The 27,759-nt window shown below is 35.4% G+C and overlaps 1 protein-coding gene across 1 annotated transcript in view; it reads right to left on the reverse strand.

Annotated features, from left to right (window-relative positions):
• The window catches only part of LOC6033302 (serine/threonine-protein kinase phg2), a 100,575-nt gene that overhangs the window by 62,776 nt on the left and 10,040 nt on the right, over positions 1–27,759 (reverse strand). Inside the window, 2 exon segments of the mRNA XM_038252580.1 lie at positions 8,053–8,457; positions 8,729–8,852. Coding sequence (XP_038108508.1) covers positions 8,053–8,457; positions 8,729–8,852 — 529 coding nt within the window.

Here is a 27,759-nt window from a genome sequence, read left to right on the forward strand (position 1 = left end):
TTGTTTCAGGTCTTAAAGTACTGAAAATATTGAGGAAAATTAGCATTCCCTAACGCAATAAAAACTTCCGAAGCGTGGCCGGAGGCCATTTCCCTCCCGAGAATGCCTGTAGGAATAAGGTATTGCACCGTCCAGGTCACGGTTCTTTGTCAGCCCTAACGACCTGCTTCGTTCCAGCCGTTGCAGCAAGACATTGCAGGAACCTTGCTTTCTTCCGGCGGCGGAGGCGTCACTGGCGACCCGCAGACCCTGAAGTAATGATCATAGCCATTCCATCACCATCACCGAGGCAGAGACAGCAAAGTGAAATTGCCGAGATAATGACCACTCATCAGGGTCTTTATCTGCGCCACGGCTGCAGAACTGGTGCACGGTTCCAGTACAGATCCTCCGAATCTACGGACTGTGCCGAAAGTCTCGCGTGACTACCAACCGACTGATTCCGTCACTTTGGCCAAGTGTTGCACACGAAGCTTAAAATCAACAGCAATTAGGAGCTCTTTCGGAGAGCTGTCAAACGGTTGGTTAACCAAATTTTCGTATTTTCTACTCCAAACACAATTCCGTTCAATTGCGGACACTTTCGAGCCTTCCGTGAAGCTCGGCCCGCGGCAGATTGGCGCCCAGTGTTGTAGCAGCAACAGGTAGGAGTAAGTAATGAGGTTGTATAGCTGAACAACCAACCAGCCAACCAACATGACCTTTAGATTGTACATTTCCATCATCATGCACTACTGACTGCAACCGCTGCGCTGCTGTTGGTTTGCTGCTGACTGGTCCGCGATGCTTTGAGCAGCTGTAAAAGCAACAGTTGCTGATGTTTGCATATGCAAGCACAAACAACCAGCTAGTACTACTGTCCGCTATTTTGCACTTTGCTGCACTTACAAGATCCAGTGCAGTCCGGTTTTCGTGTATAACCCATATTGCGGCGAGGGGGCTCAATCTGGGTGCGGACTGATGAAATTCTTGCCCCGTTGGGTAATACGTTGATCGAGTTTGGTTCACCTACTTTAAAAAAAAAAAACTAAAACATGAGTTTGAAATTACGCGCGCGCTTATCCAAGTCGTCGTGCCACAATTTTAATTGCATCGTGAAGGTGTCACTCAAAGAGGCTCGCCGAACCGCCTGACGAATCATTTATCAACGAGGGCTTTCCACAAAGGTCGCCGCCCAGTTCTGTTACATTGTAAGCTTATCTCAAATACAGCAGCAGCAAAACTGCACACGAACCTCACTAATCCCACCACTTAGAGCATACCCCGCGAGTTCGATTTGAACAACGTCCTTCACCAGGTGCCACAAAGCCACCACGGTGGGTGTCGATAATAATAGCCTGCAGCTAGGTCGTTAGTTATGGTGAAAGTGCAAAGTGCAGAGACCCAGATATTGGATTTGGACAGCGACTCGCCGTACGCCCGCACCAACCTTGCTAACGACCTTTTCTGACCACAACAAGATTTTTTAAGTAGGTCGGGTAACCTATTTGAAATTACAGAAAGTCGTAGGAAAAAGGAATTTTTCGACAGTTGAACAAAATAATCAAAGTTCAAAAGAGCTTCGCATAGCACCGATTTTTTCAAGAATCTTAAAAACCGGAAAAATTTATTTATTTATCTTTATCCGTACAAAATTTAATAAAAATAACGCCTTTTAGGATTTTTCATGTATTACAATTAAAGCTTTCAAATGGATGATTGAAATTTTGGTTTACACATTTTCATAATAAAATTGCAATTAAATATGGGTCAAATTTATTTCATAATTCGAAAATTTTCATGATTTACAATAAGAGCAATTCTCCGAGAATTCGGTAATTCGATTTTTTTTTTGTATTTTTTAATCCGGCTGAAACTTTTTTGGTGCCTTCGGTATGCCCAAAGAAGCCATTTTGCATCATTAGTTTGTCCATAATTGTATGGAAAATTTGGCAGCTGTCCATACAAAAATGGTATGTGAAAATTCTAAAATCTGTATCCTTTGCAGGAATTTTTTGATCGATTTGGTGTCTTCGGTAAAGTTGTAGGTATGGATATGGACTACACTGAAAAAAATGATACACGGTAAAAAAAATTGGTGATTTTTAATTTCACTTATTGTCACTAAAACTTAAATTGCAAAAAAAAAACAATATTTTTTTTATAGATGTTTTAGAGGACTTCAAATGCCAACTTTTCAAAAATTTCCAGAATGGGCAAAAAATTTTTGACCGAGTTATGATTTTTTTAATCAATACATTTTTTTCAAAAAATCGAAACATTCAATATTACACCTTTTTGATATTTTTGTCTTGATTTAAAATTTATGAAAATATTTTTTTCGAAAAGAACGGAAAATTTCACGAATGTTTCATATTTTAACATTGTATATCGGACCATTGGTTGCTGAGATATCGACATTAGAAAATGCTGGGTTGTTTGGGTGAGACTTAGAAAACATGAATTTTCTTGTTTTTAACCCTTTCAATGGCAATATCTCAGCAACTAAGGGAAGTGTCAACAAAGTCCGAATAAGCAAAATATAGAGAATTTTTCAGCTTTTCAAAATTATTTTTTTCAAAAGTGGGCAAACATGGGCACTACTTTTAAAAAATCAATAACTGCGGCTATTTTGAAAAAAGTTGCATAAAAATGGCTATTACTTGAAAACGGTGCACTTTATGAAAAAAATTTGCGACCAATATTTCGATTTTTTTATTTAAATTGTATTGATTTAAAAAAATATATCTCGGTCAAAGATTTTTTGCCCATTCTGGAAATTTCTGAAAAGTTGGCAATTGATGTCCTCTAAAACATCTAAAAAATAAAAAACAATTAAAATAGGGTTTTTTCAAATCAAGTTTTAGTGACAAAAAGTGAAATTAAAAATCACCAAAAATAATTTTACCGTATATCATTTTTTTTAGTATAGTCCTTATCCATACCTGCAACTTTGCCGAAGACACCAAATCGATCAAAAAATTCCTTCAAAAGCTACAGATTTTTGAATTTTCACATATCATTTTTGTATGGACAGCTGCCAAATTTGTATGGAAAATTATATGGACAAACTAATGATGCAAAATGGCTTCTTTGAGCATACCGAAGGCACCAAAAAAGTTTCAGCTGGATTAGAAAATACAAAAATTAAAATTAAAGAAAAAAGACCGATTCCGATTTCGCTCATATGGGTATAAAACGAGTTATATGCATTTTCACTTAACTAGATTTTTTTTGCAAAATACAACCGAACCGAAGCCAACTTAGGGACACCGTGGAGATTTTCCCATGTCCCCTTAAAAAAGTGGAGCATCAACAGTCAACACTTTCCATGTTCCAAAACCTTTTAATTGTCTCTGGTGCGAAAATACCGAAAATGTCCAAACTTTAATGATTCGCAATATGAGTGTCAAACGAAGAGTAATTTTTGCATGTATTTTCGCTTCACTAAAGTGTTTTTGATTAATACTAAAAATTTCAAAAAATACCGTATTCTTCATTAAGATTTTAGTATTGTTCAAAAATGCGATATTTTGTGAAAATCTGTGTTTTCTACAAACAAAACTCTAATAAAGTGAAAATTCATACAAAATTTCACTTCTTGTGATAACCCCTTTTTTGGAATTTCGAGTATTTTCAAAAACCTGGTATTTTGAGAATTTTTTTGAAAATAATCAGGAGAAAATGCATACAAAATTTCGCTTCGGTTATATTGATTTTTTTTTGTTTGAAAAATACGATATTTTGTTAAAATTTTTGTATTGTAATTTAATAAAGCGAAAATGCATACGAAAATTTGCTTGGTTTGATATTTTTATATTATGCAAATTATTTTCGGAAAAATACGGAATTTAAAAAAAAAATAGTTCAACACATTTTGAATTTAAAAAAAAATAACGTAATTTTGTTAGATTAGTTCAATTTGAGAAATGTATTAAAAATAAGTTTATTGTTCGTTATCGCCGATAGAACTATCGAAATAATGATGACGATAGATTATGGTTATCGTCTCGAAAAAAAACACAATTTCATATTTGGACGTATAATTACATTTCGAATCAAAAGTACTTCTGTCAATTATTAGGTTAATTTTGTTTCGTACAAAAAATAATGTGTTGGGAACGATTGAGTAAATTCGCGTGAAATTTAGAACATTTTCGGATTTTGAAAATCACGACTTACATTTCAAATGGCGGCGGCTATATTTGTGATTTGTAAAAAAAAAATTGTAAAGGGATCAAATGGTCAAACATTATTACCTTGCCATCTTTTTGTGCAATGTTAAAACTTTTAATAAAAAAAAATCAATTAAATCTAAATTAAACACTAGTGCTGAAACATGAACATTTCAGTACTCAAATGAGTGCACATTTTATAACTGTTATTATTGGTACCAATAGTTAGATCATTTTATCACAAGAGATTATGATTCTGATACACGCCTAAACAAAACGTTTTTTAAAGAAAACAGAATTAAAAATATAAAACTCAACTATGGGATGAGATGAAGAAATCAACACCTTAAGTTAAATTTAAAAACCCCTCTTCAGTTTCTGTAAACCCAAGTAATAAATTTCATTCTTTATTAATTCAGTTCTAAAACGCACATTTTCCCCCGAACTTTTTATTACACTCTTCTAGCCGGTAAATCTGATCCCCTAGATTGAAACACAAACCCCATCAAGATCGAACGCGACACTCGCTCACACCCAACCCATCCGTGACCGAGACCTCTGGCTTAAGGGTATGACTCACCCTTCAATACAACTTGAGAGGATACGCGCTATAACTGATCGCTGATCTCCACACGTCAGATAAGAGGCCCACAGCACAAGAAATCCCAAACTTCTCATCTTCTCTGGAAAAGGGCGTCGTCGGATGTGCGATGATTCATTCGCAGAGCGCGTAAATTCACGAAAACCTGTTATTACGGACGATTGAAGAAGAACTTGAGCAGAAGCGCTTTCTCCCCTTTAGTTTACTTTAAGAGTTTATTCCTGCGAAGTTGTGTTTGTCCAGCGCAAACTTGGCTTCAAGATTGAATTGTTCCCTGCTGCCAAGATTAAGTCAGCGGGATGAGTCACGTTTCAACGCTGTGTGTGGAATATTCTGTTCCGTGTTTGTTTGCTCAAGAAATTGCGCGAAAATTACTGCCGGAACGTGTTTGGGCGGGTTCAGAAATGATGATTGATTGCCTTTCGAAAAGGCAAATTTGACACTCTAACTACAGAATCTGATCGTCGAATTGTTGAACGCCTTAGTGTTGAATTCTCAGGGCATTACCATCAATCACCTACAGCAAGAGTTCTGAGGTGATGGCAGATTAGTTCCCACAAATTGTTCAAAATTGGCGCCCACGTCGCGCTAAGGTCTCGATAGAGGTCACCGCCACCTTCGGCAAGACCTTCCGGGCCACTAACCAGATGCGCTGCCATCGTCGTCGACAAGAGGTCGGCCAATTAAAATCACATTATTAATCCGGCCGACATTGCTTTTGGAAAGCTGCCACCGCCACGGTATGATTATCAACTCCGCGGGCGCAGAGTTCATCTCCCGATGGCCGGCCCACTTTCGGAGACCTTGCCACTGCTTTCGCGGCGATGACCTACAACAACCAGCCGGAGAGGCCCATCATAACCATCCGGCCGGACAGCCATTCAGCCGGGCGTTAAAAAGTGTTGAATGTTTAATTTTGCTTAAGTTTCAATTACCCACCTCCGGCAAAATCCGGCAAAGACCTCTGAAGCGGGTGCCCCCTCACTGTGGTCATTCGGGTGATTTTTTCTCTCTCTTCCATCGAATTCAGGGGTCACGACGAAGCGGCGGCAGCAGATCTTTAAATCAGTCTCCCTCTGTGCGCTCTGTCGGGCTATGTTGATGGGATGTCTTCTGTGGTGCACCCGCTGTTGGGACCCCTAAAATTGTCAGGGTGACCACTAACTTACTATTGTAATGAACTCTACACAGTAAAACAATCATGGTAATATTACATCTGGGAAGGGGTAAAATGTATAATTTTACCTCCGAAAATGTGTAATTTACCACTTTTTTCAGGTGTAATGTCAATTTTTCAGTCTAAATTCTGGTAAAAACTTACAACCTTCCAAAATTACACTTTTCAAATTTACAAAAAAAAAATACTGTGTACATTTGAAATACTTGAAACGTTTTTTTACAAGCAGTTTTGAAAAAATATAAGAAATAAATAAAACACACGATACATTTTAAAATCATCAAAGAATTGTGCTTACACTTTTTTTCGTTTTCAGACTGTTAAATAAGTATTTTTCCATAGAATTCCGTTGTATTACAAATAAAGAAAATCTTCTCCTTGATTTTTTTTATGAAAATATAAAAAAGACACCTAACATTACTCACCGCATGTACAATTTTTGAAAAGTGGCAACTGACGAGATTCTAACCCAGCATCAACAGTAAGGACTGGCGCCTTAGCCCGCTCGGCCATCAGACCAATGGAAAGGATAAGGTTTCCCATACTGATGGGCTACATATTTTAGGGTGTAAAATTACGTAGAATTTCATAAAATAATTCAACTTTTTTTTACAACGCAGATGGATTACTACTTTTTTTTCTATGTAGTTTTGTCTCTGAATATGAGTAATGTTTCTCATTTTTGTCTATTTTTGCTTCTGTTAATGGCAATTTAAAATTTTCCACTGTTATATGTTCTTATTACATCATAAAGAAATAATATTTACTTTACTAAATTTTACATCAGCCAAATTTTCACAAATTTTGTTTAGTATGCAGCACAATTTTGATTAGATTGGATATTACTACATTTTCGATGTAATTTTACCTCAATTTGCGTGATAAAAATAAAATAGCCATACAAATATGTAAATTTACACTTTTTTCTATGCAATATTATCCATTTTTATGAGCCAAATCAGTTCACATTCCTTAATGAAATATTACCATGAATTTATTACTGTTCAGCGTCAGAAAAAATAATTTATGTTATCGGTACAAATGTATTTCTTTTTAATTTGTTATTGTTACATTTACACATCAATTGAAGTAATTTTCAACCTTCCAATTCCAAAGTTAATCTTTCTTTACTGTGTACACCACAAAATGTTACACAGCAATAAAAAAATAAATTTTGGAAGGTTAAAAAAGATATGTGGATTATGTAAAATCACACATAAATTTATGGGAATTTCTAACACAAAATCTGCCACCAATCCCAGATGCAATTTTACCATTATTTTATTACTGTGTACATCTTTCCGATTCATGTTATTTTATACATTGTTTATTTTTTACCAAAAAGATGTACTAAAAAAAATATTTGTATTGAAAATTGAAAATTTAATGTTTAAATATTACCTGTTTTTAGATGTAATTTAATCCAATTTATGTGGAAAAAATATCAAATAAATATCAAAAGATGTAAATTTAAACAGTCTTTGGGGAAATGTGGGCATCCGGCCAAATGTGTAAATTTGCCTGTAAAATTACATCGTTTTATGGGTAATTTCACGTAATCCTCAAAAAATTAAATAGTATTAATTAAAAAAGTGGTAATATACAATCATCAACAAAAAAATATCTTTAACCTTTAATCTTTTACCTAATATTTTTATGGTCCAATCTCAGCGCACAGATAAAATTTCATCCCTTCTTGCGGTATATTCGTTAATTTACAGCAAGTTTAAAAACAAATTCTTAAACTAAACTGCGGTTCAAAACATTATGAACATGCACAAAAAAACATAACTAATTTTTTGAAAAGAGCAGCTACCCTGCCACTCTCATCAAATTCACCCCTAGGCCAAAGTCACTGTCGGCCGCTTGAATAGAGTGGCAAAGTGTGAACTTAATAATGGACGTGTTCGACAACTGCTTGACCGGCAGTGGCTGTAATTTAAAATTTCAAATTTTGGCGCCCCAAACCCAGCCGCAGCAGCCGTCAATCCCACGATACTTTCAATTTCGATCATGATTTGGGGTCACCCGGCACCCGGTAATCGATTAGCTTCTTCTCACTTTCGCGCGATGACCTTTGCGCTACTGATGAAGAGGACGGTTCCTCTCATCTAACTCACCATTTCTCTCCGCAAGATCGCCAGCTGGGTGTCGAGTGTGGTTGGCTTCCGGACGGCGCTGCCGGCTCCCTGTTGACTGCCACCGCTGATGCCCCCACCTCCTCCTCCTCCGCTGCCACTGCCACTGTTTGGGGTTGCCGCCATGCTGCTGCTGCTGACGGTGCTACTGACGGGCGATTGGCCCCTCTGGGACACTAGCGATGCCATGCTGACACTCTGCAGGTTGACCCCGATCGGGATGAACGGATTCGTCGGGTGGTGGTTCAGCGAGGGAGGGAGGGGCTGCTGCTGCTGCTGTGGGTGAGGTTGCTGTTGCTGGGGAGGCTGCAGATGCTGCTGTTGGTGTTGCTGATGTTGTTGGTATTGTGGAGGGGGTGCTGGCGGTTGATGCTGCGGGGGATGGTGCTGGAAGAACACAATGAGAAAGATCGCAATTAGTAAACAATAATAAACAATTTTTTTCAATGTTTGATTTTAATTAAATTGCAGGAAAAAGACGAATCCCAAAATTATTAATCGGGTTCATGAATTTATGAACCCCGAAGATTAAAGTGAAAATGCAAAAAAAATATGAATTTTAAAATTTCGTGTTTTTAATAACCCTGCAATTATTTTTTAGAGTGTAACAATGTTCTACAATCAAAAAGACATAAACATCTCCAAAAATTGCTCTTACCTGCTGATGATGGTGATGGTTTTGGTGGTGGTGCTGCTGGTGCGACGCGAGCTGCTGACCGGCCAGATCAAATCCGCTGAGACTCTTGGGCAGTGGGGGCAGTCCCGGCAGGGACATCGTAATGCTGCAAAAACAGAGAGAGAGAAGAAAAGCGCATAATTAGTACACTGGGTGATACGTAACATTCAGAGCACGCAACCTATTTTCACATCATAAGCTAATTACCGCCCTCTTTTGTGGAAATCATAGATCCCGCTATGTTGCGTCTGACCTTAACAGAAAACTCTTTTTTTTCTACTTGGGTACAATAAATGGTGCCCATTTTTCCCCCCATTAGGCGCGAACGACTTGTAATTAAATCGACAAACAATTCAACCTCTTCATTTTTTTCCTTTTAAATTATAAAAATTATTTCCCCCCAGACAGAGCAAGAATGTGTGCGTTTTTTTTTTGTCTTAGTGGCAAACCCCCTTTTGTTGAACCGTTTTTCTTACCCCAATTATGACCCCCCAAGTGACCCATTTTCGTTCTCCGTCAGCTGGTCGTGAACTTTTCTCTCAATAAACTCAAACAATACAAAATGGACCACACCGTTGTCTATTGCATCACTTTGACTTAAAAAGTCCAAATTTTTCGCGCCAGTAAAATGCGTGGTGAGCAATTCAACACACACCCATACGCACTAAACAGGGTGTCGAAATATCAAATAAAACCTTGTTTCAGGGGTGAAATAGCCTCTTCGGTTGGGTGGATCTCATCGCGATTAGCCACGGTTTAAAGGGAGGGAGGGAGCAAACCGCCGAATCGAATCGCGGGCGCCAATAATGTACACCACCTCTCTTGAGGGGGGGAGGGCAGTTTATTGGTTATACAATTTAGGCGGGTACTTTTTTTCTTCGATTTATCGATTGTAACTGGATTTAGAAGTGCATCGAACATTGTTGAAAGGTGGTGTATTTTGACGCTTGGTTAGTGTAATTGTTGATAAACGGTTGAAATTGCACCGCCTTTCGTGTTGTTCGTGTGTTGATCACACAGTACTTTGTACAGGTAATTTTATGGTTATTGAGCAGTTTTCGCGCGTCTTGTGAGGTATAGAACACGTGGAAATTGGTTTTGCTTGTAATTTATGATTGCACAGAACCGATTTTTATGTTTGCATTCAAACCTAATAAAAACAAGTAGACTCGAATAAGATAACATAATCATCAAAGTAAATAGATTGATTTTGTTTCTTTCTGTGATGCAAATATGTAAATAAAAAAAATGATGTTGAATCGGCCATTGGAATTAATCCAAAGAGTCGTGCAAATGGGTTATTAGGGTGGTACCAAACATTTTTCCCTTGCAAATAAGACATTTTCAAAAAAAAATATTTCAAGTTTTAATAAAAATACGGCTGAGATTTTCTCAGTTTTTGTAGTGCTAGCATAACAAAATGGAATGCGCCTTATTAAGATATTTAAGTTTTAAAATTGCATCTGTTTTGCCGTAAAATAGCTGTCACTTTTGCCCATGAGTTCAATTTGTTGGGTGGTGACGCGCGGTCAATTGTGTGGCATTGTGTGTGAAAAGAAAAGAATTTTATTTCGTGTTTCATCCTGGTTGGCTTGCTCAAGTCCTTCCTACATCATCGTTGATCGGGAGGCACGAAGTCGTGTGAATTGTTGCATTAAAATAAGTTTAAGTATTACTGTAAATGACTGTAAAAAAAAGTCCTTCCTATATCATCAATGTCGTCTGGGTAATCGTGATGAAAAATTACATTTATTCAGTATTTAAATACCTGTGCGCGAGTGTTTTGGTGTGCTAATTAGAAAGACCTTCCCATAGCATCGTTGCTCGGAAGGCTCGCCGACAGGTTTGTTATGAAAGTCCTCCCCATAGCATCGTAGCTCGGGAGGCATCGAAAAGCAATACCTTATACCAATAATCACGTGATGCTTGAAGGAGATGCTGTGGATTCAACGGTCTCAAGCGGTATCAACAAGTATATAGCGAAAAACTGTGTGCTTGATGAGTCTGCAACTTCAACTATCGGACTAACATTCCTCCCTTTCGTTGAACTGCAGGCTTCTTGGGAGGGCGCCGGTATTGACTAATAAAGTCGGGGTCTTCAGGGGTTAAACAGTGAACGGATGGTTGGCTCCCACTGATCATTTTTGATTCATTGTTTAACTTCAGCTGATCTGTCAATAACGGAGTAGCAGCTCATTGGCAGTCAACCATGCTCATGCTCATGCTCAAAATAGCTGTCACTTTTGCCCATTACGTCCAAAATCAATTCTTTAAAAAACGAACCAAACTAACTTGATTATTTTCCCAGACGTGGTTACTCCGAATTGCAACGTTAGTTATTTTTAAAAGGTTTGTTTTCAAGATTTTGATAATATTAATTATAGACAGGCGTAGAGTGCGCAATAAAACGTTGCAGTCTGCGACAAGGTTGATTGAATTAGCAAAACAAATCCCCGAAATATTCCTGGAAGATTAGATTGTATTAAATAGCTAAATCTTTAAACACCCTAATCGTGGACCACCCTAGTTTTAACGTCATGTCTATTTTTTATCTGATAAAAAAAGTACACGGAGAAAAAATCCCAATTCTTTTATTTGACTTTTTATTATTAAGTCGTGTAGCCCTTTCAGAATTTTTATTATGAATTTCAATGAATATCAAATCAAACAAATAGTTTTTGCTTATAATCTTTGATATTTCTTCAATTCTTCGAAAATAAGAATAAAATACAAAAACAAAGTTGCGTATTTTAATTATGAAAATTTTGGTACCCAAAAATGTTTAGGTCATCGCTGAAATTTTTAAGTTATCGCAGTTTTAGTGAAAAAAGTTGACTTTCTGCCGATTTAGTCATTATCTTGTTTTTGCGCGAGGCGCGTTGAAAAATCAGTTTTTATTTTCAAAAAATCATATCCCGGAAACGTACGGTTCGACATCGCCAATTTTTTGATAGGTCATGTGAAATTTTCCGAGAAATCCGATAAAAATATTTTCAGACATAGGCTGTTTGGTCCAGACACGGTCAAAACGCCATTTTGAGTTTTCATACGACTTTTTCAAATGTTAAGCTAGATTTTTGAAACTTCTTTTTATTTTTCTCAAATAGCCAATTGGTGATTAACCTTTCTTTTGCGTCTAAGACAAATGAAATCGGATGAAATGACGCGGAGATATATTTTTTTTGAAAAAAGTGGTTTTTGAGAAAAATGACGAAAATTGTCATTTTTTGAACCACCCTAGCACGATGTAAGTCACCCTAATGGCCAAACAAAAAAATACGGGTCTAATTAATTTGGCCAAGGAACCCCAGAAAATGTTTAAGCCCGATCGGAGAACTTTTTTTCGGTTTAGGCTTTTCAAATGGAATTGCTGTATAGTTTTATAAAAAATAATTGTTTTTTTTTATTTAATATGCCTCTAGCGGGCTTTGATTTAAATTATTGCCAAAATTATATTTTAAATTAATTTTTGATCTTTGAAAAAGCAATGTAAAAACTTTTTTTTTTTATTTTAGGTCTTAAAGTGTTGCTTCATTTATGTAACTTTGCAAATGTTTAGAAAACAAATAATATTTTTTAATAAAAATATGGTAATTTTGTTATGCTCTAGACTAGGTATGTCTTCACATATTTTGTTACAATTCAAATAAAATTACATCCAATATAAAGCTGAAAATGTGAAAAACGAGTAAAAAAATCGAAAAGGTTACATTGAAATATGTGGCCTTTTTTTTAAAAAAAAAGGTCCTATAAACAAAATTTTAATTTTTTGATTATTGGATGCCCTGAGTCAAGGCAATTTCAAAAATACCCAAAAAGTAATTAAAAATTTTGTTTATAGGACGTTTAAAAAAACTCTAGATATGAAAAATACCACCTACCAGAAATAAACATAACCTTAACAAGATAAATGCAAATTAAATGAAAAAAAAACATAAAACAAGAGGTTAACACTATCGTGGAACGAAAGTTATTCAAAATAACACCCTGAACAGGCAGTTAAAGGCACTTAACCACTTCAGCGAAAATTGCGTCGCAGGAAAAGGTTTAAAAGCTTTGTAAATTAACACTTGAAAGAATTTTATCTTCTAAATTTTAATTATAAAACTTTGTAGTCTTTTAGTGATACACAGTCAGGTCTGAATAAATATTTTCAAATATTTTCTAGTGATTATCTTTCTAATTTTATGTACATTTTATCACAACAATCAACAAAACCCATATTCCGTGACCAGACTCAATATCCCACTCGATAGGAACGTGTCATTATGTTCACTCCCGTGGCGAAGAACATGACTTCGGGGCATTTCGTGAACCTTAAAAAATAGGATGATAATTTCTTTTTTTTTCCTCTTTTCAAGAAACTAATATAATAATATTTTTAGTATAAATATATGGATATTTTTGCTCAAACATTTTTTTCCCCAAAGAAAAATGTCTTAAAAATTAAAGTCAAAACCAGTCCACGCGGTATCGAAACGCCGGTTCCGCTTAGCGGACGTGTGTCTGGCATAAATTTGACCGTCAAAACAATAATAAACCGATATCGCAACTCACCCCTAACTTGGCAGGCAAGCGAGCGAGCGCGCGCGCGAAAAGGTCGGACTTACGGAACATTGCCAAAATAAAACTGTTCAACACACAAAAAGATGATCCCCGCGTACGGTTTTTGGAGGGGGGGATTCGTGTGTGATAAAAAAGAAAGTTGGCCCCTTCTTTCGGGAATGAAAAGGTGGGCAGAAAATGGCAAATTTGCACGTCACAGAGAGCAGATGATGCTAATTAGTTTGCCTTTTTGGAGCTTTTTGGGCTTTTCTGCGTGCCTTTTGGCCGCCAAGGTGATTTATGGATTGGTGTGGCCAAATCCGATGTGAAATATGGCGACCAAGCCAAAGTCGCACCACCGCGGTAAACGGGTGTGGAATTGGTTATTTAATAAGAAAGAAAAAAACAGATTTCAGAATAGACACACAGAGTGCCAGACCCAGACCAGACCACGCATCGGCTGGCGAAACAAGAAAAACTCATTTCGAGCTACTTTAACCGAGCGCTAAGCTGATGGTAACTGCTCTTGGCTTAGTAACGTGGTATAGTCAAGTCAGCCAAGCAGCAACTAACAAAAACAGCTCTGAAAACGAGACTCAACCTACATTAATTTACATAAGCGCAATTTTTCTAAAACCGTTTATGAGAAAAGCCTCTGGAATTGTATAACGCTCTCTAGAGCTCAGCAACTTCTGATAGATTTGGTGAACTCTATTAGACGTGCAAAAGTTTGAAAATGTGTGCAACTGAACGTATTAAATAAATAGGTCTTGCTGCATAATTTTCCCGCTGTTGAGCAATGCAAGAGAAAAAAAATGCACTCTGGCACACAGGAAACGAGAAAAAAAAGGTTCATTCATTGACGAACTTTTGTCCCCGGGAGTGCACCTCTGGAGTGAGAAAAGTTGTTGAATGACTGACTGACTGGCTGGTTGCAAGATGCAAGTCAGTGTAATCAGTCGGTTGAGACAGGGGCTGGAAAAGTGTGTCATCTTCGAGGGGGAGACAGAAAGGTTTCCAACTCCAGAAGAGTCACACACTTTGGACATGCATTGAATGAAGCCAGGGATGCAGTTTGGTGGTTTTGTCACTGTTCTTTTAGAACTCAATACGTAATTTTCAATAGTATTCAGTTAAATGATGAATTACAATTCAGTTGAAAATTATCATTCAAGTCATTTATTTATGCTATACCTTAACCCTCTACTGCCCAAATTTTGTTTTTGAAATTTTTAATTTTCCCGTGTCTAGGAGGTCTTTTTAGCATTTTTTTATTCTACGGAAAACTTCTTGTTTAATGCTTTTCTTGTTTCATTTTTAGTATTTATATTTACATTTATCTTATTTAGCTCATATTGTTTTCAGATAGTATTTGGCTAATACTATCACCTCCTATCATTACCTTTTGTCTATTTAGTTTTTTTTTTATGTTTTTACAGCCACTTTTTCATTTTTTCCACGATTTTCTCATTTTTACTCTAGAATGAAACCCATATTATTTAAATTGTAAAAAAATGCTTAGAAGCATAGTCTGGGACAGCACAAAATTGCATACTTATTAAGATCAAAAATTGATTGACAAATTGATTTTGGCGATTTTTTAGATCGAAGATCGCCGGGGTTGGGTTGTAGAGGGTTTACCATATTATTGATATTGATAATTTTTAAGAATTGAAATTTCTGTACCTTCAAACTCAAAAATATTACTAAAACACACGAAATATTTAAATCAAACCTAACATTCTAAAAATGCTAGAAAATTATGCTGTACTCATTTTTATTTTATTTAATTTTTTTTGGGTTCAAATTCTTTGTGAAACTATTATTTTAAAGTTTTTTGTTTACTCAATTATTAATTATATGTGTTTTCCAAACTACAAAGCTGTTTTATAATGGAAAAAATGTTATTTTTTTGTAATAAAACATTAAACAAATTAATTCCGAATAAAACTTTAAATATGCTGAATACAAAATTATCTACACATAGTATAAATATCTCAAATATGTCAAATTCAAGACAAATATTTGAAATAGCCTCGAGTTATATTAGGCCATTTGCTAATGATAGTATTGAATTTCACATTTTCGATTTTTTTTATTCGAGGTTCAGAAAATGTAATAAATGTTTTGTTTTTTAACATTGCAAAAATGGGTCATTAGTTGCAGTGATATTGACTATCTTAGCAACCAGAGGTCCGATCTTAAATGAACTTAGGCAAATTTAAAGTAAATTATCAGAACGGTTAGAAAAAAAATTAGAGGTTGACATTTAAGGACAACATTTTGGAAATTGAATAACGAAAAATTTTCAAAATATTATTTTCGAAAAGATCGGAAAATTTCATAAATGTTTAATATTTTAACATTGAAAATCGGACAATAGTTGCGGAGATATCGACATTAGAAAACGGTGGGTTGTTTGGGTGAGACTTAGAAAACTAAAATTTTCCTGTTACTTTTTCTTGAAGCCGCTGTATCTCAGCAATCAGTGGTCCAATCTTCACTGTCTCTTGAACAATTTCATAGCAAATTTTCTGAACTACAACGTTAAATTTTCTGAACTTTTCAAAAACAACATTTTTAGAAATGGTCATTCATAGTCACTTTTTTTAAATTTTGGAAAACTGCAAATATTTCGCTAAAACCAATCTTTCGGTGGCTATATTTTGAAAACAGAGCCCTTTATCAAAAAATCTGTAAAGTGGTTTTCGATTGCAAATTCAGTTTTGCATAGAAAAAATAACGTCAAAATTGTTTTTGCATGAAACTTCGATTTTTTTTCCAAAAATCACTACTTTTTCAAAAATTTATAACTCGGCGGCAGATTTTTTGACCATCTTTCTATATATAGCTCAAAAGTTGCGGATTTTAGTCCCATAAAACATATATTTTTTTTGAGAATTTGAGTTTTTGTGAAAAAGTTGATTAAAAAATCTGCATTTTTTTTTCGCGTACCTATTTTTTTCTCAATAGTCCTCAACAATACCTACAACTTTGCCGAAGACACCAAATTGATCAGAAAATTCACTCAAAAGTTACAGCTGTTTGTATATTTACGTACCATTTTTGTATGGACAGCAGCCAAAATTGTATGGAGACTTGTATGGGTGAAATTGCAATGACCCAAAATAGCTTCTTTGGTCATAGGAAAGGCCCCCACAAATTTTGAGCCAAATAAAAAATTCAAATAAAATCCTTTTCCGGGTTTGGTAGAGAATTGCTCTGGTATCTAAATTTGAAAAAAATCGAAAAATCGTAACTTGGCGACAAAACAATTTGTTTTGTCTTGGAAATAGTTTTTTTTGTGAAAAATAATAATAATAATTTATGCATCGGCAAATCTATTTTCCGTGTACTTATACAGAAAAAAAAATTTAAAGGTAGAATGTTTGGTTGGTTGAATATTACTTCATTTTTGAGTAATTTTACAAAAAAAATGTAAAAAATGTGAAGTTCAACAGAAGTTTATGAAAATTTCATCAATTTCAAATTACATCTCTATCTAGCGTTTTTCATTGCGGTTTTCTAAGAAATGAAAAAGAATCTTTGGCGAGTTTGGTAAAGAGAAGGAGAGATACAAAGATAATGCTCATGCTCATGCATCACGAGATAAAAGAAGAGAACCCACAAGCTAAAATGACGCTCGCTATACCTTCTAATATGTTGGTGCAGGAATCATCAAATGATAGTTTTATCTATCACTCATTCACAACACTGATTCCGGCTGCCAACATTTTATGGAACCAGGTAATAGGTGAACCAATGATACAAAATGGATTTTTTTGGTCATAGGGAATGCCCCTACCTAGTTGAGCCAAATTTTGGGCTGACACTAAAACAACACTAAAAAAGATATTTGTAAATTATCACGATTTTAATGTTGACCTAATTTTGCTCAAAGCACCTAGAAACAATTCTAAAACGTTACATGTGACAAAATCCAAAAAACTTCATCACTGGACATCTCAAAACAAACTGGTCGCGGCGTGGCTTAATCGCGAAAATAAAACCGCTTTCTGATGAGAAATTGCGCGCATAATCGGTCGATGGAAAATACATATTAAGGTGTATAAGGTAAACATTGGATGGTGGCTGGGTCTGCGATCACATGATTATTGGGAAAGAGTGCTCCCCCTCGCATGAATGAGATATGTTCTGCGATGCTGAGGGGAGGAGGAGCAGGTGAGATGCAAATTCAAGTAGATGATCAAGTGGCGTGGTGCTTGCATTGATTGAAATGTGCTGCGATTTACCATACATGAGTGTGTATGATCTTGGTGGTTTTTTAAAAGACAGGTTAGCCACCGGCATCAGCTGATGTTGTTGCATAATTTCATTGCCCCGGTGACAATCTGCGGGTAAGCTTCTCAGAATCCATGACATCTGTATATCAGTGAATTCCTGCATGGATATTTCATAGAGTTGCATTCGGGTGGCTTTCGCTTATGAGGTTTTGGTTGCACATTTTATAGAAGGAGGAGAGAACCGCGTGTGTGACACAATATCTTAATGCTTGTTGCAAATCAAAATGATGTGCAAATCCTCGGTAAGCTCTGAATCGTGTTGAGATTATTTGCTGAAGATTAAAAGGTCTTAAAATAACGGTCACTTAAATGTTGCAAGCACGTACCAAAAGACCGTGAGTAGAATTTAGACTTCTCAGTTCTCATAATACAAGGTATATCTTTGTGGATTCAGTTCAATTAAGTTACTTCAATGATTTTTAAATTTTCCAGCATTTTGCTAATGCACGAAAAAGCATCTCTTGATGAGCTTCGCTTACCCCAAGGTCTCCGATAATTTCGGGCCCTTTTTATGGAAACCCATCATCTGCTCAATCACACCATGCCTTTTTTGCGAGTCAATTTCGCGGCTAGTTAATCCTCTCATCGTCGATTCTAATGCCAATTTCTGACAGGCAGCGGACGCGGACCAAAGTGAGGAAGTCCGCCACTTTCGACAGCAAAAAATCGAAGAGATGCAATTAAGAGAGCTCTCCGAACCAAACCTTGACATCCGAGGAGCAGGTGAAATCCTTTCGAGCATAATTCTATTTTTGCTTGAAAGTTTTGCCCGATTTCGGCTCTCAAGTGAACGGTGGATCCTTGGCAGATTCGAGCATCGAAATTTAATTGCCTCCCCGTCGAGATGATGCTCGATGCGGTCATTATTCTAATTGTGGACTTAACGAGAGGTGACCTTAGCTAGAGGATAATCCGAAAATTACACGTTTAGTTTCCCAAAATTGAGCGTATCGGTTCGTTTCTTGGAGCATGGTAGACTGGGCAGTAATTTTCGAACGCATCCCGAGTTTCGAAAGACAAAGACTTTGGAAGAGTTGCGCGTGAGCATAATTGCGACCAAATGAAGGCTGAGAAATTGAGGACATTCTTGAGGTTTCTAAATTGAAATTGGTGGAACCAACAGTTGAACCAATTACACAACTCAACATTTTCGAAGTTGATGTCAGTAAATGCTTCAGTTTTATCACGATATGATAGATTTTAGTGAATTTTCTGCGCAAGAATAAAGTTATACATTTTGGGAACCAACATAATAATGTCCTACACCCAACTGGCAGATGCATGGCAGCATGAAAGTATATCAGAATCTGCATGAAATCTGTCCTCATGCATTTTTTGCGATATAGGGGTATGACATTTTTGCCCGTTACCGACAATTATCGACATTACCGACGGCTTTTTGGTTATATTTCACAAAAAAAAACCTTAACACAACGAGGATTCAACCACAAAACTTCTTGGTTATTGATCCGACACGCTACCACTGCGCCATGGACGCTTGATGAAATGAGATTGAAAGAGCACCAACATATTCTTCTCTTTGGAGTGTTGCTCGGGGACGGGCCAGCATTATATGTGTTGGTGAGAACTGCAGATCGCTGAAATGTTTACAAGCGGGCAAAAATGATCTACGGGCCTGCTGCAAAAAATGTTATAAAATGTGACATTTACTGCAGCAAATCCAATGTTGCAGATTTTGAGATATATTTTTCCTTTGGGTGTAGGACTTTAATATTTCAAAAGGGCGTAACATTGAATATTTGACCTTTTGAAATGATAGTCTAATTTACAAATTCAAAACATATTTTTTCGAAAATTTCATAAATATTTTATTTTTTATCATTAAAAATAGGACCATTAATTTCTGAGATATTGGTATGTACTGTAAAATAAAAGGCTGTTTGGATGAGACTTAAAAAACTACAATCTTCTTGTTTCTTTTACTTTTAATCGATATATTTCAATCTTCACGTTTCATAGTCATTTTTTTTTTATTTTCGTACCCTCAAGAATCTTATCGAGAGAAAAATTCAGGAATGGACACAATTTTAATAAAAATCGAAAAACTTGACTGTTTCGCTTAAAATTATAAAAAAAAATCTAAAAATACTTTTCGATCGCGAATTTGATTTTACATAACAAAATATTTTTTTAGAAAAATGCAATTTTTTCATCATGACTCAGTGGAAATTTTTTTGCTCAAAATTTGCCGTTTGTTGTCTCCTAAAACATAAAAATTAAAAAAAAATAAAAGAATTGATTTTTAGCAATTGAATTTTTGTGACAAAAGAAAACGTTTCATTAAAAATCAGCAAAATTAGTTTTTCCGTGTTTCGTTTTTAATCGGTTCCATCGATAAGAATTTCATTTTTACGGAAATGGACGAACATGGACAATATTGGGAAAAAACTTTTATGCCATAGAATTAACACTCAAATGGTGACTTGAAAACTGGGGTTTACATTTACAGTTCTTTTCTATTGCAAATTTATTCTGTACTTTTTTACAATGATTTGTGAAAACTTTTAGGAAAATTTTAAATAATTTTAGAAAATCATGATTTTTACATGAATATGAAAAATATGTGACCTTAAAAGTTGCTTTTTTGGTTTTCTAAAACAATTTAAAAAAAACTGAGCTATTTAAGACCTTCATTTTTTTGTGGAAAAAAAGGTAAAAACATCGTTATTTTAAAAATAATGAGGCCGTATCAAATATTTTGAAAAGCTTATGTCCGTAAAATGGGGGAAAAATTGTTTATGGAAAAAGATATTCAATCATCTCAGAACAATTTTAAATGCCTTTTTCTGCTTTATCACATTCACATTTAGCATATTTGGGATCGGTTGAAAAAAATCTTGTGATATTGCAATGTACAGTACAGCAAAAAGTATTTTTTCACCTTGTTTCTAAAAAAAGTTGGCTTAAACTAAATTTGTTCAAATACTCGACAAATTTGTATTTTTTATAAATGTAAAAAAAAATTCTTGGAACAAACCAAAAAATCACACGAAAAATATAACATTTATTTTAAATTGGAAATAACAAAGGTGGAAACACAAAAAAAAACATACTTTCCAAACGGAGAAAAAAAGTTCAAAAATCGTGAATAAATGTTCAAGAAATTGGAAACCATGCACAAAGAGTGTTTTTGAAAAACGTACTAAGAAATTTGAACACTTTGTTCGTGGTTCTCAATTCCATGAACACTTATTCACGATTTTACGAACTAATTTTTCTCCGTGCACATCAACTGTAATCATGTCTAAGACATTCTGCAATGTCTTAAAAATTTATCTCATTCATTGAATTTGAAAATATGGGTGGTTTTGAAAAGCCTGAGTTGGAAATAAACAACGTTTATTCCCAACTAAAGATAAGTTTCTCATAACCTAAGCTGTCCAAATGGAGGTCAGTTGGTGCACACGTGAGCACTGTTTATAAACTCCAGCACAGTTGATTGTTTTGACGGCAAGAGTCACTTATCGTTAACTGGAGTAGAGTCACTTTTTTTTCGAAAGTACCCACAACTAGGGGAACAGCATCTAATTCCAGCGTGCCTCTAATGTTGGCAGGTCAGAACTTTGACATGCAATTAAAGCTAATTAAAAGCGTTTTCAACTGAAATCGAGTGATAAATAGCTCAATAAGAAGTGAGCAAGCAAGTTTCTACCAAAAGTTTTGCAAAATTAGTTGTTTAAATAGTGAAAATCAGCAAATTGGATGGAGTTAGGAGCGAGAGCTTAACCTGCCAAAGATACGAGAATTTCCCCTATTCCCCCTTGGTTCGTTGTGCGGTCAGTCCAGTTGGTCTCAATTTGCAAAGAAAGTCTACCACACTGGCTACTGTTTTAAGAGTTGGTGCTAATACGACCAATAATAATCCCAAGGAGAAAACTTATCCGTGCAAAGTGTGCCCCCACATCTAATAACTCGTAACTCGTTTGAATTTATTATACAACTGAATTTAGGTTGCGACGTTCGTGTGAGCCTTCTGGGTGATGCGTTTTGCAGGTGGCCATCACGAGAGGCCTCCGGGGATATAGCTCCGTCCATCCGTCCACCCGAGACACACTGCAAACTCATTTTGGGCAGTTGGCCAGTGGAGCGCAAAATGCTATCTCTTCAACTCAGTGGCCAACTCCTCTCCTTAAAACGTGGTTTGTTTTCACCAAGTCGGCCAAGTTTTCAATTTCGCGGTCAAAAACTGTGCTAATGGCTTGTTTTCTGCCATCATTGCGGCAAGACTGAACTACAACAAAAAAAAAAGCCATGGGATGCACGGAGAAAAAAAAGTTCCCAAAATCGTGAACAAGTGTTCATGAAAATAGGAAACTCGAACAAAGTGTTCAAATTCCATGGTACGATTTTGAAAAACCTACCATGAAATTTGAACACTTTGTTCGTGGTTCCCATTTTCATGAACGCTTGTTCACGATTTAAGGAACTCTTTTTTCTCCGTGTGGGGTTTCACGCGACGGCAGATGACGACAGAGGCAGCAGAAGAAGAAAGTAATGGACTGTCTCTCTAGTCGCTGAATGGTTGTTGAAGGGAGGAGGTGTATTTTTGTTGACGGAAGATGCTTTGGCCATGGTAATTGACGGGTTTGCACAGAGGCGGTGAGACAGCAATTGTTTTCTTTTTTTCGGTGTGGCCTGTATTTGATTTAAGGCGGAGGTCTTGTTGACACAAAATGTGCCACATTTGAAAGGCCGCAGAGGGAAATTTAGAGCAAAAGTGCAATTTAGCACGGGAAACAAAAAAAAACTTTAGGTTAGCTTAAAAAAATAAAAATAAAAAAAGGGGAATTTAGGCTCCTTCCACATATTTACATACATACATACACAATAAAATGAAGTTTAATTTTGTGAATATAACCTCTTTTTCTGATATGTAAAATTAGATGTTAAAAAATGTAAAATTACATATTTTTATGTTTTTTTTAACTGTGTTCATATCTCTATACACTGCTGCCAGAATGTCGGGTTTTAATCCTTCTGCTAATAGGTAAAAAAGTTTTTTTTCCTAAAAGAATTTGAAGTACGTCACGACAAAATAAGACAAGAGTATGATTTTTTCATAAAGATGTGAGAAATAAACTGGATCACCCAATTGAGTATTCATAACATTAGACATGGTTGCCAGATCTTCGAAATCTTCAAAATCTAATTGTAAAATATGAGACGACATGAAAATACAATCGATCTTCTCGATATCAATATTGCACCAGCTGTCAATACATTGTTCAGTCCCTTCAAGAAGCATGCTTTTATTTTTCATTCTATGAGCAATTCTCTAAGATTTCGATCATTCGATTTTTGTTTTTGTATTTTTTAATCCGGCTGAAACTTTTTTGGTGCCTTTGGTATGCCCAAAGAAGCAGCATCAGTTTGTCCAAACCATACAAATTTGGCAGCTGTCCGTACAAAAATGATACATGAAAATTAAAAAATCTGTAACTTTTGAAGGATTTTTTTTGGATCGATATGGACACTTTTTGTCACTAAAACTTGATTTGCAATTAAACACATTTATTTTTGTATTACATTTTCGGGTGTTCTCGGATGTACTGCAATTATTAATATTGACAAGAAAAGTGCTTGGGGCGTCATCTAATCACAAGACTTTCCAGCATGCTTTCATCGGACTGGCTGCGTTTGTGTTAGATTAGATTAGATTAGACTAAAACTTGATTTGCAAATAAACACAATTTTTTTAGCTTTTCTTATATGTTTTAAAGGGTATAAAATGCTAACTTTTCAGAAATTTCCAGAAAGGGCAAAAAATCTTCGACCGAGTTATGAATTTTTGAATCAATACTGATTTTTTTCAAAAAATCGAAATTTTGGTCGCAAAAATTTTTCAACTTCATTTTTCGATGTAAAATCGAATTTGCAATCGAAAAAAACTTCAGAAATTTTTTGATAAAGTGCACTGTTTTTAAGTTCTAGCCATTTTAGGTAACTTTTTTTAAAATAGTGTTAAAATAGTGGGTCTCGTGGCGCAGGGGTAGCGGCTTCGGCTGCCGATCCCGATGATGCTATGAGACGCGGGTTCGATTCCCGCCTTATCCACTGAGCTTCTATCGGATGGTGAAGTAAAACGTCGGTCCCGGTTTCTCCTGTCTCGTCAGAGGCGCTGGAGCAGAAATCCCACGTTAGAGGAAGGCCATGCCCCGGGGGGCGTAGTGCCAATAGTTTCGTTTTAGTTATTTTTTAAAATACGTAATATTCAATGTTTGGCCCTTCGAAAATGTTAGTCTTGATCTAAAAAATTTCAAAATATTATTTTTTTCGAAAAGATCAGAAAATTTCACGAATGTTTCATGTTTTAACATTGAAAATCGAACCATTACACTATGGGCCATCTCCATACAAACAGGCGGCCAAATTATTTTTTTGCTTTTTAAATGTTTTTGCATGCAAATTTGGGTAATTGTATGGTATTGAAATGATATACGTCGATTTTTATGACTTTTCATGTTTTTCAATAGTTGATTGTTTATAATAAATAGTCTTTTCATACATTTGCAAGTGCAACAGAATTGCATATATATTGTATTGCAAGTTTATATTATTAAATTATGGATAATCTAATACATCTCCACTTTAAGAACACCACCCCTCCCTCCTCTTTCTTTCACCCCCCCCCCCCTCTCCTCCTTCCCTCCAACAAAATTTTGTTAAGCGTAATAAAATCATTTTAAGTCAAATATTTATTATTTACTGCTGTGTGTTTCTTTTTGTGAGTCCATGCCATATAACTTGAGACCCCCCTCCCCCACCCTTACGGGCATAAATTGCGAAAATTTTAATTGTTAAATCTAATAACAGAAAAAATAATTTTATTCAAAATATCAATTATGAAGTAAAACGATAAAATACAAAACAAATTCTTAAAATTCATTTGATTATAGAGTTTGTGACAGCTTCAGGATATGTTAAAGGTACTTTTTATGATTTTTTGTACTAACCAACATAGAACTTAAATGTGGATCAGTTTCATGGATTGATCGCAGAAATTCATCATGCTAAGTCAACATTTTGATGAACACTTTTTTCGGTATCAAACTGAGATTCTCGAGTTTCGCTTGAAAAACTTCGGTACGAATACCTTATTTTGACTAAGGTACTCAATGTAGGCAACAGAAAATTCCAATAAAGTCATTTCGAACTTCTTGAAACCAGGTATTGATTTTTGAAGCGACGATGCCCACGAAGTAGGTAGCAAAGCAAGTGAAATAAACGGGCGCATATGTAGATTGCAGCAAATTTTGATAAAACGTAAATGTTCAAAATGGCATATCTCCGAAAACGCAAAAAATCGCAGGCTGGAAATTTCAGCAATGTTAGATTATAATCCAATCTTTCAAGTGATCTTAGTTTCATGTTTAGCATCGGTTAGCAAAAAAAGTACTCGATTAACAAACACAAAAAAATATGATTTGTCAAAAAAATGCTCCAGTTATTCGATGAAAACTTCAGTTTTTGGTTTGGAAACAACATTTTATCTATTAATAGTTTCAAAGCATATCTCATTTTTTACGAAAAACGCTAGTTTTTTACTCCATTTTTTGACTTTCAGCTAGCGTATCTCCGTAATGAACAAACTTAGAGCTTTGAAAATTTGGATTTTTCTTAGTTAGAATGTTTACTTTCGAGAAAAAAATACCAAAAAATATTTGGAGAAGGTCACTTTTTTGAAACTTGGCCACCCAATGTACCATAGTGCATTAAGTTGATTTAAAAATCTGCATTTTTTTCCGTGTACCTATCTTTTCTCAATAGTCCTCAACAATACCTACAACTTTGCCGAAGACACCAAATAGATCAGAAAATTCACTCAAAAGTAACAGCTATTTGAATATTTACAAACCATTTTTGTATGGACAGCAGCCAAAATTGTATGGAGAATTGTATGGGTCAACCAATGACACAAAATAGCTTCTTTAGTCATAGGGAAGGCCACCACAGAGTTTGAGCCAAATTTAAAAAATACAGATAAAATCCATTTTCGGTTTTGGTATAGAATTACTCACCTGAGATATTGCCATGCAAAGGTTTAACCCTCTACTGCCCAATTTTTTTTAACGAAAATTTGTATTGTTCCCGTTGTTCATTTTGAGCAACTTTTGTTCTACAAAAACCTTTACTTCTCTTGTTTTATGTTTTTCTTGTTTCATTTTAGGTATTTTGCTTTTTTGTAGTATTTGATCTATTCTACCAACTCCTATCATTTCATTTTGCCTATTTAATTTTTTCATATTTTTATAGTCACTTTTTCAAGTTTTTGCTTGTTTTTACATTTTCTCCTGTAAAATGGCACCATTATCATTTAAATTGTAAAAAAAGCGCGTAGAGTCATGGTCTGGGACACTAGAAAAATTATTGCATAAAAATGTTGGCAAATAACACAGCCGAAGTTGACCCCTAAAAATGACATTTTTAAAAACTTTGGCAAAGTCACATAAAACAAGTAAAACTTCCAACCCATAAATTTTCGAAAATTTTATGAATTCTTCTTTTCAATGCTTTTAAAGGATCAAAAATTGGTTGAAAAATTGATTTTTGGCGATTTTTTACATCGAAGCCCGTCTGAAAGCGGGGTTTGGTTGTAGAGAGTTAAAAACAGGAAAATTGTTGTTTTCTTAGTCTCACCCAAACAACCCACCATTTTCAATGTCGATATCTCGACAGATTTCTCAGATTTTAAATGTTAAAATAAATTTTCCGTTTTTTTTCGAAAACAATATTTTCAAAATTTTCAAATCAAGACTAACATTTCAAAAGGGCCAAACATTCACTTCTTCAATGTTCAATATTATTTAATATAAGTAAATAATTTCACGACGGAATTGCAAAAAAAACACATAATATTTATGAATTTTTGTGCACGTAAAAAAGACTAAATTCTGGAAAAAGTATCTGTATTACCTGTTTTTTAGGTAAAATTACACATTTTCTATTCAATTGGAAAGATTCCTATTCACAGAAAAAAAGGTGGTAATATTCATAAGGAAAGATTCTGTGTGAAAAAAAATGTAAAATATTACAAACTCATTTTCAACCTTCGAAAATTCTACTTTTCTTCTGTGTTATATTTAATACACTTTGTTTGTTCTCAACCAAATAAAAACATCTAAAGCTCAATTATTTCTATAAAAACGCATTCCCAAATCATAAAGTGAATAGAACTGCGAAAAAAAAAGTTTCCCATTCAAACTCACTCAACTTTTTTTTTTCTTCGGGGAGTTTGCCGAGTTCAATGCTGTCCAGCGAACAAATTAAAGAGAACCACAGACGCAGAGGAGGAACCAGCAAAAATAGTTCACATTAGATTGACGGGGCCGTTTCTTTCGTGGCCAGCCAGCCAGGGTATTGGGTTAATTGGACTCTCCACTCTAGTCTGGTGTCGGGGTCAGACCTCACGTGTGTGCGAAAAACGAACTATCCTCCACGGAGGAGGTCTGCTGGCTGGGGGTCTGTCGAACGCGTATCCTGTCAATAATGAAAAAAAACCTCAAAAGTTGATTCAGTAGGAGCATTAGAGCAATCATTAGATTTATACAACTGAGTAAGAAGGGGCAAGGGGGGAATCTATATAAATATAAATCATACAGTTCAATGTCAGAAGCGTGACTTGTGGTCTAAACGCACCAGAAATTGCGGACTTGGTGGGCCAATGTTGAACTTAATTTCCTTGTGTGCCCCCCTCAGACACCACACGATTTGTGGGGTATAAAAATGCAAAATTGCTCACCTAGCGGTGAATCAAAATTAGACAAATTAAATACAGTTCACATAAATCACGAACGGATCAACACGATGTAATGGAGGGTGAATCGTGTGCGGTTTGTACTACATGTTTTGTAAGTAGTTTGATGTTGTAAAATTGATGTTATTAAAGTTACGAAAAGGGTTATTAGAAAAATAAAAAATCTGCAAATTCATAAAAAAAGTAATATTTATTAAACAAATCAAAACTTATCCAACTTGGAGAAATGCCACAACCCCATGTATACACGAAGAAAAATTAGTTACGAAAATCGTGAACAAACGTTCATGAAAATGGGAACCACGAACATAGTGTTCAAATGTCTGGGAACGTTTTTCAAAATTGTTCCATGGAATCCATTTCCATGAACTTGAACGCTAGTTCACGAT

The sequence above is a fragment of the Culex quinquefasciatus genome, chromosome 2, assembly GCF_015732765.1.
Source record: "Culex quinquefasciatus strain JHB chromosome 2, VPISU_Cqui_1.0_pri_paternal, whole genome shotgun sequence".
Lineage (NCBI taxonomy): Eukaryota > Metazoa > Arthropoda > Insecta > Diptera > Culicidae > Culex > Culex quinquefasciatus.